At 34.6% G+C, this 19,392-nt stretch overlaps 1 protein-coding gene across 10 annotated transcripts in view; it reads right to left on the bottom strand.

The window, feature by feature from the left end:
- CCDC138 (coiled-coil domain containing 138) overlaps positions 1 to 19,392 on the bottom strand; it is a 90,407-nt gene that overhangs the window by 52,086 nt on the left and 18,929 nt on the right. For 8 of the 10 annotated variants that reach the window (XM_081144852.1, XM_081144850.1, XM_081144851.1 and 5 more), the window contains exons 8-11: positions 16,877 to 16,954; positions 16,659 to 16,766; positions 13,581 to 13,745; positions 302 to 418 (exon numbers count right to left, since the gene is read on the bottom strand). In XM_081144852.1, the coding sequence (XP_081000978.1) occupies positions 302 to 418; positions 13,581 to 13,745; positions 16,659 to 16,766; positions 16,877 to 16,954 (468 nt within the window). The remainder of the gene's footprint in view (positions 1 to 301; positions 419 to 13,580; positions 13,746 to 16,658; positions 16,767 to 16,876; positions 16,955 to 19,392) is intronic. The other 2 variants (XM_081144848.1, XM_081144849.1) reach the window with 1 other exon arrangement.

The following is a 19,392-nucleotide window of genomic DNA, read 5'->3' as shown; positions in this document are numbered from 1 at the left end:
TCAGTAGAATATACAAAATTGTAAATTAAATAATGGGGGGATGACAGTTGGTTTTAACAACTCCTTATTTATACAATTCTGAAACTCAAAACACAACATTACATACTGAATCACATCTATGGAACTGAGAATTATAGATGTATGAAAGGAGAAAGAAGAGAAAGTAGTAAACAAAGCAAGGGAAGCAAGGAGAAGTCCTGAAATATAAACAGAATACACACAAGAAAAGTGAAAGAACAAGATCAAAGAAATAATACCAAACAGAGTAGCAGCTGAAGATAGACTCCTGTTAATAAATTACCAGCGTTCCAGCTTCTAGTTGCCGTAGAGACCAATATATAAATTTTACAAAAGGCTCGTGAAGTTTGGCGTTTACAAATGGCATCCACTGTAGCTGCTCTGTCATCATAGGCAAAAGCTAAAATGATGGAAAATATAAAAGCACAGTATTTTTAGATATCTAAAACCAATTACCACAATTTTCCAAAAATTATTTTTCCAAGAGTTCTCTAACAAAAATTACTTTAAAACTACATGCAATACAATGTGGAAATAAGTATTTGAAATTTTAAATATAGTCATGTGCCACACAAAGATGTTTCAGTCAACAACAGACCTCACATTCAATGATGGTCCCATGAGATTAGTAAGACCTAAAAAAATCCTGACCACCTACTGACTTCGTAGCCATCATGAGGTTGTAGTGCAAAGACTGCAAAAATCAACAGGGCCATGGCTGAGCCGGCAAACAACTTTAACCTGGGTGGGTGAGGATGGCCCTGAGGTGGTGCCTGAGGCCCTGACCCATGAGTTCAACAGAAACACAGGGTGGAAGGGGGGGCAAAAGGAGAGGAAACTGCAGAAGGAAAATTAAGAACCCCAGGAAAGTTCAATGAAGACTTTAGCTGAAGCTTTTGAAGGCCTCAACAAGCTCCTCAAAGTATGAAAATATGGACCCCCCCAACACTGAAAGGTTGTTGTTTCATGTATAGAGAGGAATGTTTGTGGTGTCTTATCTGCTTACAAGAAAATCTATGCTGAAAAAAAGCAGCAAACCAAGCGAACCACCATGGACAGATTTCTGAAGAGAGTGACACCTCCTCAAGAAGCGCCCCAGGCAGGTCCTTCAGGAGGTGTTCCAGGAGGAGGCCTTGTTATCACAGATGACCGCTCCACGTGTGTTACTCCCGGGAAGACCTTCCAGTGGGAAAAGATGTGCAGGTGAGAGACAGTGATATTGACAGTCCTGACCCTGTGTGAGCCCAAGCCTGAGGGTAACGTGTGTTTCTCAGTTTTAAACAAAATAGTTTAAAAGTAAAAAAATAATAATAATAATTAAAAATAGAATAGCTTATAGAATAAGGATAGAAAAAAAAATACTTTGTGCAGCTGTACAATGTGTTTCTGTTTTAAGTGTTAATATAAAAAAATCAAAAAGTTTAAAAAAATGTTTTTTAAATTTATAAAAAGTAATAAGGTTACAGTAAGCTAAGGTTAATTTATTATTGAGAAAATTTTTTTTATAAATTTAGTGTGGCCTAAGTGTGCAGTGTTTATAAAGTCTACAGTAGTGCACAGTGATGTCCTAGGCCCTGGGCACTAACTCACCACCACTCACTGACTCACCCTGAACAACTTCCTGCCCTGCCAGCTCCATTCATTCTCAGTGTCACCCTACATATGTGTGCCACTTTTAAATCTTTCATGCCAAATTTTTACTATACCTTTTCTATGTTTAGATACACAAATACTTACCATTGTGTTACCACTGCCTATAGTATTCAATACAGTAATATGTTGTACAAGTTTGCAGCCTAGAAGCAGTAGCCTATACCATAGAGCCTACATCTAGGTATACATGTAGTAGGCTATACATCTAGGTTTGGGTAAGTACATCCTATGATGTCCACAAAATGAAACTGCCTACAATGCATTGACTCAGCAGTATTAGCACATCTAGGATTTTAAGGAGATCAACCTACACAAACATACTCTCTGAACTTTAAATGGTTAAATAAATTTATGGTACATATATAAACATTAGAAATGATACTGTCATCTACAATTATTGTGATGGTCTATTTTGGGGTAATAAAAGCAAGTTACAAAAGAGGAAATGTAGTAAGATCCCATTTGTATAAAATACACCTATATGAATTAATATTGAAAAAGAAATACATTGCTCTGGCTGGAGTGGGTCAGTTGGTTAAGTGTTGTCCTATGCACCAAAAGGTCACTGGTTCAATTCCCAGTCAGGGCATGTGCCCAGGTTGCAAGCTCCATCCCTGGTCAGGGTGCAGGCAGGAGGCAGCCGACCGATGTTTCTCTCTCACACTGAATGTTTCTCTCTCTCTCCTTCCCTCACCCTTTCTCTCTCTCTCAAAAAATCAATAAAACATTTTTTAAAAAGAAAAAGAAATATATTTTAAAGGATTTTTAAAAATATTAATAGTCAGATTATAGTAACTGGGGTGATGTTTACTTTCCTTTTTATGTGTATCTTGAATAATATCTTAATGTCAATTTGTAAAAATAATAGAAAATTTTTAGAAAGGTCTTTATGAACCTTGCTTCAAAAACACATCATTTTTAAAGAAAGACAAATAACACGATTTCACTTATACAGGGTGGGGCAAAAGTTGGTTTACGGTTGTTCGTATGTAAAGTAATACAATAATTAATACGTAATAATACAAGAATAAACTGTTTTGTGTACACAACTGTAAACCTACTTCTGCCCACCCTGGACAGGGTAGACTACTACTCAGCCACAATGAAAGATGAAACACACGCCATCTGCGACAATGTGGATGGACGCTGACAGTATCATACCAAATGAAGTATCACATGGAAAGGAGAAGAGCCGTCTGACTTCACTCTTACGTGCAATATAAAACAGAGAGCAACAAATGGACAAACCAAAAAAATTAATGCCCAAAGTGAGTAGAAGGAAGAAAGTAATAAAGATCAGAGGGAAAATAAGCAGAATAGTCTAAAAAAACAATAACACCTCGGCCAATGTGGGTCAGTGATGAGAGTGTTAATCTGAGCACCAAAAGGTCAAGGTTCAATTCTCAGTTAAGGACATGTACCTGGGCTGCGGGTTCACTCCCTGCCCCTGGACAGGGAGCAAGCGGGAGGCAACCAATCAATGTGTCTCTCTCACATTGATGTGTTTCTCTTTCCTCCTCCCTCCCTCCCTCCCTCCCTCCCTCCCTCCCTCCCTCCCTCCCTCCCTCCTTCCCTTCCTTCCTTCCCTTCGTCTCTTTTTCTCTCTCTCTCCCCCCTCCCTTCCACTCTCTCTCTGAAATGCAATGGAAAAAAATATCCTCAGGTGAGGATTAACCAAAAAATAAGAAAAACAATACCAAAGAACAATGAAACCAAGAGCTAGCTCTTGAAAAGATAAATAAAACTGATAAAACTTTAACAAGAAATCAAGAAAAAAGACAGAAAACTCACATAATTAAAGTCAGGGATAAAACAGAAGTGACAACTGACACTACAGAAATACAAAAAATTATAACAAAGTACTACGAACAACTATATGCCAACAAATTAGACAATGTGGAAGAAATGGATAAATTCCTAGAAACATAACAATCTTCCAAGATGGAATCAACAAGAAACAAAAAATCTTTAACAGACCGATAACTACCAACAAAATCGAATCAGTGATCAAAAACTCCCAACAAACAAAAGTCCTCACAGGTACACTCTACTAATATTCAAATAAGAATTAATACCTATCCTTCTCAAATTATTCCCAAAAATTCAAGAGAAGGGAAGACTCTCAAGCTCATTTTACAAGGCGAGCATTATCCTCCTTCCAAAACCAGGCAAAGACATTACAAAGAAAAAAAAATTTTAGGGCAATATCCATGATGACACAGATGCAAAATCCCTCAACAAAAATATTAGCAAACCAAATGCAGCAATACATTAAAAGGTCATGCACCATGATCAAATGGGACTTATTCCTGGCATGCAAGTATGGTTCAATATCTGCAAATCAATTAAGGTGATACACCACATAAACAAAATAAAAGATAAAAATTATATAATCATATCAAACAACACTTGAAAAAAAACCCACCATTCGTTTATGATTAAAACTCCCACAAAAGTGGGGATAGAAGGAACACACCTCAACATAATAAAGGCTACATATGACAAACCAACAGCTAAAATCACATTCAGCAGTGAAAAACTAAAAATGTTTCCCTTAAGATCAGAAACAAGACAGGAATGTCCACTTTCACCACTCATTCAACATAGTAGTGGAAGTCCTAACCATAGCAGTCACACAGTAGAAAAAATAAAAGGCACCCAAACTGGAAAGAAAAAATTAACACTGTCATTATTTGAAGATGTCATGATACTATATATAGGGAACCCTAAATATTCCACACAGAAAATTAGAACTGATAAATGAATTGAGTAAAGTAGCAGGATATAAAATGAATATTCAGAAATTGATTTCTTTTTTATACACTGATAATGAACTATCAGAAAGAGAAATTAGGAAAGCAAACCCATTTACAATTGCATCAAAAATAAAGTACCTAGGAATACATTTAACCAAAGAAATAAAGCCTGTACTCAGAAAATTATAAGACACTGAAGAAAGAAAATGAAGAAGACACAAATAAATGGAAGTATATGCCATGCTCATGAACAGGAAGAATTAACATCATTAAAGTATCCATAATATCAAAATCAATCTACAGATTTAATGTAATCCCTATCAAAATACCAGTGGCATTTGTCACAGAACTAAAACAAATAATTCTAAAATTCATATGGAATCACAAAAGACCCAATATAGCCAAAGCAATCTTCAGAAAGAACAAAGTTGGAGGTACCACACCATCTGATATCAAACTATACTACATGCCTATAGTACTCAAACCAGCATGGTACTGGCATAAACATAGACACATAGATCAATGAAACAGAATAGACAGCCCACGAATTAATCCATACCTATACAGTCAAATAATCTATGAAAAAGGAGGCAAGAATATACAATGGGGTAAAAGCAGGTCTTCAATAAATGTTGCTGAGAAAACTAGGGAGATACATGCAAAAATATGAACATAGACCACTTTTTATACCATATACAAGAATAAACTCAAAATGGAATGAAATCTTAAATGTAAAACTCGAAACCATAAAACTCGTAGAAGAAAACATAGGCCATAAACTCTCTGACCTTACTTTTAGGAATATTTTTTTGAAAATGTCTCCTCAGAAAAGGAAAACAAAAGAAAATATAAACAAATGGGACTACAACAAACTAAAATGTTTTTGTACAGTAAAAGAAACCATAACCCAAACAAAAAGACAACATACTGAATGGGAGAAGATACTTGCCAATCATACATCAATTAAGGGGTTAATACCCAAAATATATGAAGAATTCATATAACTTAACACCGAAAAGACAAACAATCTGATTAAAAAATGGGCAGAGACCTGAGTAGTCATTTCTCCAAAGAGGACATACATGTGGCCAATAGACATATGAAAAGATGCTCAACATCACTATCAGAGAAATGCAAATTAAAACCACGATGAGGTATCACCTCACACATGTCAAAATGGCTACCATCAACAAATCAACAAACAAGCTTTGGTGAGGCTTGTTTATGGCAAAAAGGGAACCCTCACGCACTGTTGGTGGGAAAGCAAATTGGTGCAGCCACTATGGAAAACACTATGGAGGTTCCTCAAAAAATTAAAAGCAGAACTACCATGATCCAGCAATCCCTCTTCTGGGTATTGATCCAAAGAATACAAAACACTAATTCAAAAATTTCATTGCAGAATTATTTACATCCCTATGTTCATTACACAATTATTCACAATAGCCAAGATATGGGAGCATCCTAAATGTCCACTGATACCAGGATGGATAAAGAAATGAAGTACATATATACAGTGGCCATAAAAAAATAATGAAATCTTAACCATTTGTTACAACATGATGGGCCTAGTGGGTATTATGGTAAGTGAAATAAGTCAGGTGGAGAAGAATACCATGATTTCACTTATATTTGGAATCTAAAAAACAAAATAAACAAACAAAACAGAAATAAACTCCAGATACAGAGAAAAAATTGATGTTTGCCCAATGGAAGGGGGTTGGGGGTCTAGGTGAAAAAAGTGAAGGGATTATAAAGGACAAACAGTCACAAGGATGTAAATACAGCATAGGGAATATAGCAATAATATTGTAATAACTAAGTCTGATGTTAAATGGATACTAGACTTATCAGGGGGATCACTTTATAAGTTACATAAATTTCCAACCACTATGCTTGCTGTACACGAAACTAACATTATATTAAATGTCAACTGTAATTGACAAATAAATTTTTTTAATAAACATGAAAGCAGCCAGTGCAAAAATACCTTACATACAGAGGAACAAGAATAACAGTTAAATTGTACTACTCTTCAGAAACTATAAAGGAGAAGAATGGCGTGAAATATTAAAAATGTTGAAAGAAAAAACCAACATGGAATTCTGTACTGTGTGGAACTTTCCCTCACAAGGAAAGGAGAAATACTTTTCCATCAAACAATAATTCAGGGAATTTGTCATAATCAAACCTACCATTCAAGACTGTCTAAAGAAGTTCAGAGCCAAGTAAAATGATATAGGTCAGAAACTATGATCTACATAAAGCGTATTAGAGAAAAAAATAAATGAATGTAAAATAAAATCTTTTATTTTTCTTATTCTTAACTGATAACAGAAGAGTTTATTCAAGATAATACCAGCAACAAGTTATTCAATGATTATATACCTTCTGGTTCAGCGAAATGAATTACAACATTTTAAAGGGATCAGACAGCAGAACTGTAAAAACTGTTATTTCAACTAGCTATAAAATTGTACAGTGTTATTTAAAAGTGGACTTGGATTGGTTGTAAACATATACTGCAAACTTAAGTACAATTGATTTTAAAAAGTATAATTGATATTTAAAAGAGGAAAGAACCCCTGGCCAGTGTGGTTCAGTGGTTGAGCATCGACCCATGAACCAAGAGGTCACCAGTTCCGTTCCCAGTCAGGACACATGCCAAGTTGCAGGCTCGATCCCAAGCAGGGGCCGTGCAGGAGGCAGCCAATGGATGTTTCTCACCAATGTTTCTATCTATCCCTCTCCCTTCCTCCTCTTTCTCTAAAAACAGATTTTTTAAATAAATAAATAAGGAAGAAAAGGTCGCATATAAGCTTAAAACCAGAAAAAACGTGGGAAACAACAGAATAAATAGAAAATAGTAACACACAAGGTATATATTAATCCAACTATATCAATAACCACTTTAATATGTTTAAATACACCAGTTAAAAGATGGGGGATCTCAGAATGAATTTAAAAAATACTTTTCCTTCTATTTCTTCTTTATCCATTTCTTTATTTTGTATCTGTTTCTATTTTCTCTACTCCTTCTATTCCTAGTTTGATGAGTGTTTTTATCATGAAAGGGTGCTGAATGTGCTGAATCTTGTCAAATACTGACTATGTGGGTCTGCTCTTCATTCCATTAATGTGGTGTTCTCCTCAATTTACCTGGGGGTTTGTCAACTTTTTTAACCTTTTCAAAGACCCAACTGTTAGTTGCATTTATTTTTTTTCTATTTTGTTATAATTATCTTTAATCTTTATTATTTCCTTCCTTCTGCCAACTGTGGGTTTAGTTTGTTCTCCTTTACTTAGTTCTTTGAGGTGTAATTTTAAGTTGTTAATTTGACATCTTTCTTCTTTTTTTTAAATGCATTAACATGCTATAAATTTCCCTTAGCACTGTTCTGGCTCTATCCCAGTAAGTTTTATTATGTGCTCTTATTATTTTTGTTGTTGTTAATCCTCACCCAAGGATTTTTTCCACTGATTTTTAGAGAGTGGAAGGGAAGGAGGAAAGAAGGGAGGGAGAGAAACATCCATGTGAGAGAGTCACATCAATTGGTTGCCTCCCACACATGCCTGGACTGGGGCCGGGGATTGAACCTGCAACCCAGGTACATGCCCTTGACTGGGAATCGAACCAGTCACCCTTTGGTGCACAGGACAATGCTCTAACAACTAAGCCACATCAGCCAGGGCTAGTATGTGATTTTCTTTTCATTTGTCTCAGTTATTTTCTAATTCCCCTTTTAATTTATTCTTTGATCTACTGGTTCTTCAAGAATGTTATTTATTTTTCATATATTTGTGTAGTTTTTCAGTTTGCCTTCTGCTATTGATTTCTAGCTTCATTTCAATGGGATCACAAAAGATATATTGTGTAATATCCATCTTTATATTTACTGAGACTTGTTTTGTGTCCTAATATGGTCTATTCTGAAGAATATTCCATGAGTCCCCGTAAAGAATGTATATTCTGCTGTTGTTAGATGGAGTGTTGTGTCTGTTAGGTCTAATTAGTCTATAGTGTTGTTCAAGTCCTCTACTTCATTTATGATCTTCTACCTGGATGTTGTATCCATTACTAAACGTGGGGTATTAAAGTCTTTTAATAGCAACCCCACATGTACTACTATTTATTTTTCCCTTCAATTCTGCTGATATTTGCTTTACATATTTAGGAGTGCATAAACATTGAGGTTTTACTATAGTTCAATGATGTTGTGTGTTTTTAATCCATTCAGCCTTTTGATTAGGGAGTTCAATTTATTTACATTTAAAGTAATTACTAATGGAGAATGACTTGCTATTGCCATTTTGTTAGTTGTGGTCCATATCTTGTAGCTTTTTTGTCACTCCTTTTTTCTTGATGAATTGATCCTTTTTTATCATACAGAATGTCCTTCCTTCTTTATCTCTTGTAGTTTTTTATTTCAAGTTTATTTTATGATACTTTTTCTGATCCATCCTTGCTCTCTTTTGATTTACTGTATGAATAGAGTATCTTTTCCTATCCTTTTTACTTTCAGCCTAGGTGTGTCCTTAGATCTACAGTGAGTCTATTGTAGACAGCAAGTACAGTAAACCCTTGACTTTATGGACCTCAATTTAAAAGTTACTATATTTGTGTATTTGCCTTTTCTGGAGAACTTTGTATTTTCCTGTAACTTCATGTCGATGTTTAGTCTTTTCTTTTCAACTTGAAGGACTCCTTTTAGCATTCTTGTATGGCGGATCTAACAGTAATGAACTCCCTGAACTTTTGTTTATCTGGGAAAGTCTTAATATCACCATTTTTGAAGGACAGTTTTGCCAGATATTGTATACTTGGTTGGTGGTTTTCTCTTTCAGCACTTTGTATATATCATGCTACTGCCTTCAGGTCTGCCAAGTTTCTGCTGAGAAATCTGGATATTCTTATAAAAACACACTTGCATGTAAAAAGTGGCTTTCCTCTCACTGATTTCAAGATTCTGTTCTTGACACTTGATGGATTGATTATCATGTGTGTCAGAGTAAATCTTTTTGGGTTTATCCTAGTGAGAGGTTGTTAGTCCCTTAAATTTGTATGTTCATTTATTTCCTCAGATTTGGGAAGTCTTATGCCATTAATTATTCAAATAGTTTCTCTGCCCCTTTCTCTTCCCTTTGGGTCTCCCCCATAGGACATATATTAGTTCACTTGGTGCAGCTGACAATGTCCCCTAAATCCCTTAAGCTCTCACTTTTCTTCATTCTTTTTTCTTTTGCTCCTCTGACTTGATGACTTCAAATAACCTATCTTTACCTTTGCTGCTTCTTTCTTCTGCCTGATTAAGTCTGTGGCTGATCCTCTCTAATGAATTTTTCAATTCAATTATTGTATTATTCAGCTCCAGAATTAGTTTGGTTCTTACAATTTCTATTATTTTGTTGGCATTTTCAAATTGCTCATGCACTGTTTTCCTGATTTTACTTAGTTATCTATTTCTGTTCTCTTTTAGCTCACTGAGATTCTTTGGGAGAGTTTTTAAATTCTTTGTCTGGAAGTTCAGAGATCTGCGTATTTTATAGTTAGATTCTGGAGCTTTGTTTTGTTTCTTTGATTAAGCCATATGCCCCTTTTTCTTTGTATGCCTGGTAATCGTTTTTTGATTTGGTCATTTGAAAACAAAAACACCTCCCCTAGTCTTTACAACTGACTGGCTTTGTGCAGGAGAAGACCTTCACCAATCATCCCAGCTAGACATTCTTTTTTTTTTTTAATATTTTTAAATATTTACTGATTTCAGAGACAGAAATATCGATGTGTTGTTCCACTTTATATATGCACTCATTGGTTGATTCTTGTATGTGCCCTAAGGATCGAACCCACAATCCTGACATATCAGGACGATGCTCTAACCAACTTAGCTACCCAGCCAGGGCCTCCCAGCTAGTCATTCTTAATTTTGCTAGAAATGTGTGCTTTTTTTTTAAATATATTTTTATTGATTTCACAGAGAGGAAAGGAGAGGGAGAGAGAGAGAAACATCAATGATGAGAGAGTCATTGATCCGCTGCAGCCCACAGCTCGGGCATGTGCCCTGACCGGGAATCGAACCCTGATCGCCTAGATCCTAGGTTGATGCTCAACCACTGAGCCATACCCGGTCAGGCAGAAATGTGTGCTTTTAACTGTCTTAATTGCCAATGTGGCTACCCATTTCTTCTCAGGGGCCCATAATCTCTTTCTACCCTGCCATTTGCCTGTGGAAGTACAGCTCTAGGCTACTCTAATATACTGTAGCACTCATATTTATTTTCTGAGGCTTTCGAACAACTCCTCGTTCTCATCAGCACCCTGAGTCAGGTGAAAGAGAAACCAATCCTGTATCTAGTCCCTGACAAGCTAAAATGTCGGACACACAGTCTACTTTCGTTTCTGTCCCAAGGGAGGAGCTCTGGTATGTGTTTTCTTCTGACTGCACTGTGCTACACTAGAAAAGGTACACACATTCAAAATGCCAGAAACTTTTCTAATCCTTTTCATGGAGTCTCTTCCTACTTATGTGTTGGCCTGGGTGCTGCAACTTCTCAACAAGTCTCTAGAATTCTTACAAACGTGTTTTGGTCAGTATATTGTTAACTCAGTATCTCTGCTGGGGAACAAGGGCCTGGAGCTTCCTATTCTGCCATCTTGATGACAGCAATCTACAGATATTTTTTCAACCATCATTTTTAATACATCTTAGCAGGTTCCACTTAGGGTTGTACTTCATTCCTCTTTTCTCAATTATTTTTAAAAACATTCCACCTCTCTGTTTTTGAGTCACACATGAAAATTAGTCTTATAAGGTATACCAATTTGATCATCTACTTAATTTACCACATTTAGTCCCCAATGTTTTTTTTGTGTGTTTTAAAATATTTAATCAATCCTCAAATGACAATGAGTCACAAATGTAAAAAAATATATACAACAAAATGCACGAATTTTTAAAGGTAATTTGGGAAGAGATTATTTGGCAAAAATATTTGAGTCATACTAGTATATATACTTAAAATAAATATAGTGATCAAAGTTTCATACAATAATGCTATTATAAAAGTTTCAAAAAAAAGGGCTGTAGTATTTCAAAACCATAAATTGTACATATTCATAAAAAATCTTAATATTTGCTTATGTTGGCCACAAGTGTATTCAATTAATTAATTTATTAATATGGTACTACTTCTCTTTCTCTTAGTCTATTAAGAAGGCTATTCAAGCCCTACCTAGTTTCTCAGTGGTTAGAGTGTCAGCCTTTGGACTGAAGGATATTGGGTTTGATTCCAGTCAAGAGCACACACCTTGATGTGTCTCTCTCACATCAATGTTTCTCTCTCTCCCTCCCACTCTCTCTGAAAAGCAATGGAAAAAATATCCTCAGGTAAGGATTAAAAAAATAATAAGGCTATTCATAAGCTTTAGGATTATTTTACCTTTACTAATATGTTAGTAGCCATAAACTGAAAATAATATTTTAGCCCGGTTTGGCGTGGCTCAGCGGTTGAGCATCAACCTATGATCCAGGAGATTGTGGTTCGATTCCTGGTCAGGGCACATGCCCAGGTTGCAGGCTTGATCCCCAGCAAGGGACGTGCAGGAGGCAGCTGATCAATGACTCTCTCATCATTAATGTTTCCATCTCTCTCTCCCTCTCCCTTCCTCTCTCTGAAAGATATATTTAAAAAATAATAATAATAATATTTTAGTTAAGGATCTAGGCTCAACAAAAATTGTTTTCCAGAATAAGTCAATAAATGACTATATTTAAGAATGATTAAAAGTATCTTATGACAAACATATGCTAAATAGTCTCCTTTTATGCCATTAATCTGGTATAAAAACAGAATATTACATGATCCATATTCCATTAGTTAAAAATGTCAATTGTTAGTCCTAATATCCTAGTACTATCCTATCGCATCTAGTTCTAACAAATGAAATTTCTCCACAGAACTTTAATACTGTAGCCTTTCCTAATTAGCAGCTACTTCTAAAGTAAGGCTAGAAGTAGACAGAATAGCTGATGTAGGTGTAAAAGGGACAAAATTCTAAACAAAGGTGTATTTGTTTCCTATTGGACCTGCACTCCTTTCTGGAAGCTAAGGGAGGATCTACTTTTTTGTTTATTCAAGTTGCTAACAACATTCAGTTCTCTGTGGTTGTAGGACTGAGATCCCTGTTTCCTTGCTGGATGTCAGCAGAAGTTAATTCCTAGCTTCTGGAACTGACCGAATTTCTTAGCTCATGGCCTTCTTATTGCCTCTTCAAAGTCAGCAAGGATGAATTAAGTCTCTGACCTACTCGTCTGCCTCTTCATTTGGTTTAAAGAGTTCCTGTGATTACTGAGCCCACCCAGATAACCCTGGTCAATCTCTAATTGAAGGTCAGCTGATTAGCAACCTTAATTCACTTCTGCCATGTAACCGAACATACTGACAGGTTCCAGGGATTAAGATAGGAACATCTTGGGGCCATTATTCTGCCTAGCATAAAAGGCATTTAGAAGAAACTTTTTAGATAAGGGTGAAAACTAAAAATAATTTCCCAATATGAAACCCTAGCCTGTACATGATAATCATGAAACTGTTTCTGAAAACATTAAACCAAACAAGTTTACATGTATACTCTTCAGAATTTTAATGTATTTCTTGTAGAATATAACTATCAATCCCTAATGATCATTTATACCAACTAGAAATCATGAGTACCAATATCCAAATTAATGTCTATAATTTAACAAAAGTAATTGCTCTTTGTTAATGAGAAGACCCCTGAAAATAGATCTTTTATCCCTTTATAACAAAAAGCAAAATAAGAGTTATTTTAGTGGGAATGAATACTAAAATGGTATGTATCAGGAACTGCTCACATCACTGATTATTTACCTAACTCTAATATACAATTATTTTCCCATTTTGGAGGTAGGTTTTTAATTTATGGTCTCTATTTTTAAAAAGAAATTTCTATCATGTTAAAAAATATATAAATATGAATTAAAAATAATTAAGCCTGAAATGAATCTTTTTAGAATTATTGATATGGTCAATTTTCTACCAAAAATACTTTCAATATTATTTCTATATACTATAGGCCTTCCTTTTTAAATCTTTATATCTACTGAGTCATATATTTCAAATTAAAAAACAAACCTTTACACACTTCTCTTGAATATCATTTCTCTGAGAAGCAAATTTGAGTAGCAGCTTTTCACCATCCACCCCAGATTCTTCACTTTTCAATTTGCTAAGGTGATAGTCCGAAATCCAGTCCATGAAGACAGATAAAAGTTCATAAACTTGTGCATTAAGGGGTACCTATTTGTAAAAAATTAAACATTTCAGTTCACAATCTCATAAAACTTCAAAGGCAAACTTTAAATTTGGTGATTATAGAATAATTTACCTAAAGCACTTCACTAAAATATGTATTCAAAAAGCTCCAGATGAAAACATTCCAAATCAAACATCTCCAATTAACATTAGAAACACATTAAATGCTGGCTGAGAGGAGAAAACTCATCATGATAAGGAAATTGAAAGCTCTGCACCTCATTACCAAAACAGAGAAGTTCTATAAAAATTCTTTATCCAAGTTTGATAACATAGAAAAGTAAAATTGGTCTTAATTTGAGGGCATGAACTACCATCAGTAAAAGATTTTAACAAATTAATGGTTTAAAAACTAAATGATTTCCACCATGAAAATTTATATTTTCTTCTTCTCCAAAATGCTGTTTCTTTTGTCTTTACATTATAGCATGTTAAAAACATGATAAGAAAATTTTTTTCTTAGAAATTCTGTTCTCTGAGAGTCTACCAAAATGGGGAGAAAAAAATAAAAACAAAATGCCACAAAAAATGTTTATATTCAGTCAGGTTAATTTTAGTGTTAGTTAAAATCACTTTTAGTCAATTTAATTCAATATTTATCACACATCTACTTAAAGCAAAAAATTATGCTACATTTAATTATTTTTAAAAATATGAAGAGAACTATAAAAGCAAATTAATTTTTAAAACTAACAAAAAGGTAACATTAAGCAGATAGCAATCCATAAAAATAGAATCAGATGACTGAAAACAAAAAGTTACATTACTCTGTAGAAAATAAACTTTTATTCTGTATAAAATAAAACTTCTCAATTTTCTTCAAATAAAATCTTCAGATGAAAATTTCAACCATCTTAAGAACCTGAATATAGAATCTTCACTTTTTCCAATTTTAATTAAAAATGTGTTTCACCACCAGCATCCATGGAAGGTTGTATGCCAGTAAAAGGGGGTGTGGGATTCATGACATATGACCATTTACAACCACAAAAAAAACCTTTGTATATATCTGGTGCCTACAGGCAGGGCAGTGGCTGCCAAATCAGGCCAACCCTATGTGCACAGAACATTATAGGTTCCAGGCCAATAGAAAAGGTAGACGTTGGGCTTGGGACACTCAGGAAAGGTATGCTGGTTTGTGTTCCCACCTGACTGTGGTCCCTGGACTCCAGGGACCCTAAGGGCCTGGGCCAACATGATAACATGGCTGTGGTTACGCCATTTGTACATGACCTTCACTTCCTGCAGTCTGCCCACTCCCAGTGAAGTGCTTAGGAACTGCTCTCACAATGCAGGTAACCTGAGGTAAGCAGTCACAGGTAGACAGCCAGGTAGTTCAAGGACCTCTGGTTGTTGAAGGAGGCCAGCAGGTCAACTACTGAAATATGTTTTTCAACCTACTCGATCAAGTTTATGAAAGGGTTGTGGAAATCCTCAACTGTGAACTCAAAAAGAAGCCCTAGGACACCAGGTCCTCTTTGCTCTTCGCAGACACAGCCTTGAACCGCTATAATTCTTTGCACCTACAAATGGGAAAGTCCAAAAGCTCAACAGAAGCATTTCCAATCAGGCTTGGTCTTGCAGATATATGTGTACTTCCTGTGGAGGTCCTTGATCTTCTATTGATTGATGTTGTTCTCAACATACTTGTTACAGGACTGACAGCTCCAGCAGCTCTAAGACCAGAGGGCTGGGCTCTCCACAGCAATCTTTTGCTGAATTTGGTCCTGCTGAGCCATGGTGGCTTTAGAGTCCCTGCCCAACAGCAGCTCCTGCTTTTGTTGCTGAGGCTCCTCTGCCGCCATTATTAAACTCCCAATTTACTTTATAAAAATAACTAGAGAATTCGTCAAAACTACTAAAGCCCACAATTAGATATCACTACCTACCCACTGGGAAGGTCAAAGTGAAAAAGACTAAAACCACCAAAAGTTGGCAAGGTTATGAAGCAACCAGAACAATCATACATGGCTAGGAGAAGAAAAAAATGATACAACCACTTTGGAATACTGTTTGGCAGTTTCGTTAAAATTAAATATACATCTACTTTATGACCCAGAAATTTCAGTCTTGGTAACATTTCCAAGAGGAATGAAAACATACTCTACAAAGAGCCTTGCACACAATATTCCTAGCATGTTTATTTATACTAAACAAAAACTAGAAACAGCTCGGGTGTCTATCAACAAAAGGGATAAACAAACTGATATACAATAGAAAATTACTGAGCAATACAGAGGAACAAACTACTTGCACAAACGAGTAAATACTATCCAACTCCACTGACTAAAGTTCTAAAATAGGCAAAATTACTTTATGGTAATAGAAATCAGATCGACTACTATTTCTTGCAAAGAACAAGAGGGAAAAGGGACATGAGGGAACTTTCTAGGGTAATGGAAATATTCTATATCTAGTTGTAGGTTACATGAGTGTAGGCATTTGTCAAAACTGATCAAACTGTACACTTAAGGATCTGTATTATGTTACTGAATGTAATTATACCCCATTATGTTATGTATGTAATTTATACCCCAAAATGAAAAAAAAAAATTCTTAAGAGAAAAAATAATAAATGGAGCCCATCCAAGGGATGGATTGCAGTTTTGATAGAAAATTAACAATGAATCTCAAAACACAATGAATCTTATGGAATCTCAAAACACAATGAATAATAAAACTATTATTAAGCTTAAAATCCTGTGACCTATCAGTGTTACTGTGCCTGAAACACTGCTGAAATATTGTTTTGTTTGTGCAAATAAAAGTATATTTGAAATATTACACAGACATTCCTTTCATACCAAAAACAATGTTTGCTAAATGAAATAAAAAGATTAAAGAAAAAAGAGAAAACTCCCTGGCCTTCCACTGGAGAAAATTTCAATAATATCATACCTTATATGTTTTTGAAACTGGTATTTTTTCTTGTTTCAAACTTTTCATCTCGTGAGCAGCATGGGAATTTCCTTTCAATTTCTGTATTGTCATAAACTCATACTTCCTCTGCAACAGCACATTATCCATGAATTAAAGAACAATTACATTAAAAGTGAGAAAATCCAAAGGCATTCATTTTAAAATTCACTAATGTTAAAAAAGAACAAACAACTTACCTGTAAATTCTCTAAACGAGCTTGAACTCTTTTAGCCTGAATCTCCATCTTCTTGTTTTCTTCACTTACTTCATTTAACTAAAATAGAAATATGTTAGAGATTTAAATATAACTCTTAAACTGATATCATATTAAAGGTTTCCCAAATAATCTACTATCTTACATAGTCTGCATAACTAAGCAATGGAACAAAACAGAGGTAGCTTTCATGATTAAAGATCACAGTTAACATCACCATTTGTCCCCAAAACATTAATAGTATCTAAGTCTACCTCATTCTATGAAAAATTTGCAAGTCTCCTGACATCTCACAATGTCTTTTAATTGAACTTTCTACAGAACTATAATGTATGTATAGAAAAGTGTGAAAATCATTAAGTATGCAGTGTAATGAATTATTGGGATTGTATTAAATATATTAATTTGGGAAAACTGATATCTATACAATATTGAGTCTTTCCATTCATGAACATAGCATAGCCTTCAATTTATTTAGGTCTTCTTTATTTTCTTTTAATAATGTTTTGTTTTTTTCAGTATAGATATTTTACACATCTTTCCTTAGATTTATTTCTGGACAGCTAATGTTTTTCTATGCTGTTACCTATGGTATCTTTCAATAAATAACATTTATTATTTGACTGTTGATATATAGAAATACATTTGATTTTTGTATATTAAACTTATATCCAAAGATTCTTCTGAATTTGCTTAATTCTAATAACTCATCTATACACTCCTTTGCATACCTACATACATGGTCATGTCATCTAGGCATAATTCTGATTTCTTCCTTTCCAATCCTTATTTTCCATATTTCATTGACTAGGACTTTCAGTATAATGTTCAACAGAAAGAGTAATAGTAAGCACATTCATTTTGTTATGAACTCAGAGGGAGAATGTTTCAATAACTTGCATTCATTAAGTATAAATTTCTTGTTGGATTTTCTTAGATTATCAGAATTACGATGGTCTCTTCTATTACTGGTAATTATGAGTTGTTGCTGAATTTTATATCACAGGAATTATAATGATTTTTCTCCTTTTATGAGAAATGCACTAATTTACAAATGATAAACCACCCTTGTATTTCTGAACTAAATCCACTTAGTTGTATTACCCTTTTTATGTATCCCTGAATTCAATTTGCTGATATTTTTAAATTTTACACCTATATTCATAAGAGGCTGTTTTCCATTTTTCTTTGCTTATAATGTTGAGTTTCAAGGTTATGCTGGCCTCATACAACAAGAAGGGGAATTTTTCTCTCTTTTTCTATTTATGTTTAAGGTGCATGATACTTCATCCTTAAAAGTTAGTCATGAGACTTAGTATTCCTTCTTTGAAGATAAGGTGTCTTATTTTTCTCTGACCACTTTTAAGGTTTTTATCTTTACCGAAAGTTTTCAATGGTCTTAAAATAATGTGTCTATGTATGTACGGTTTTCCTTAAAATTTATCCTGCTTAGGGTTAACATAATTTCTTAAGTCTGTGGATTGGCAACTTTCACCATTTTAAAAAATTCATGACCATTATCTCTTCACATATTTATCTCTTTTCGGAACACCAATGTTAAACTCTTTAACTAGATTCCATGTCTCTTTTATGAATTTCTATTTTTTCTCCACTCGATGTTTTCATTTTAATACTTTTCATGACACTACCTTCCAGTGCACTAACCCTGCCTTCTGCTGTATCTCATCTACTGTTAAAACCATTTATTGGATATTTAAAATTCAATTAATGTAGTTTTCAGTTTTAGAATTTCAATTTAATTCCATTTTATAGATTCTAATTCTCTAATGAAGTTCTCAATCTTTTTTCTACTTTATTGAATCATTTTCTACTTTATTTAATCATTAAAGTCATCGCCTATTAACTCTAATATCTGGATCACCTGTAAGTATGTTCATATTGTCTGGTGTGTTTTTCTCTCCATATTTAGTCATATAATTCTATCTTTTTTTTTTTTCTTTTATCATTGACTTGAGAGAGAGAGGAACGGAGGAGGGAGGGAGAGAGAGAGAGAAACATCAATTTGTTTTTCCACTTATTTATGCATTCATTGGTTGGTTCTTGTATGTATCCTGACCCAAGATCAAACTCACAACCTTGGAGTATCAGGACAATGCTCTATCCAACAGAGCTACCCAGCCAGGGGCTACGATTCTTTCTTTTAATGTGCTTATTAATTCTGTATAGAATAACAGATTACAATTTTTATACATATGATATCTTCTTTCAATAAGGGCTGATCCTTTCCTCTGCTAGGTAATTTTTTTTTAAATATATCTTTATTGATTTCAGAGAGAGGAAAGGAGAGGGAGAGAGAAAGAAACATCAATGATGAGAGAGTCACTGATCAGCTGTCTAGCCTGCAACCCAGGCATGTGCCCTGACCGGGAATCGAACCCCAATCGCCGGGATCCGAGGTTGACGCTCAACCGCTGAGCCACACCCGGCCGGGCTCTGCTAGGTATTTAAAATGGGGACTGATCACCTTAATCTGATTA

This window comes from Miniopterus schreibersii, assembly GCF_964146895.1.
Source record: "Miniopterus schreibersii genome assembly, chromosome: 8".
Lineage (NCBI taxonomy): Eukaryota > Metazoa > Chordata > Mammalia > Chiroptera > Miniopteridae > Miniopterus > Miniopterus schreibersii.
Note: the sequence above shows the minus strand (reverse complement) of the source record. Positions and strands in the feature narration are given on the sequence as shown.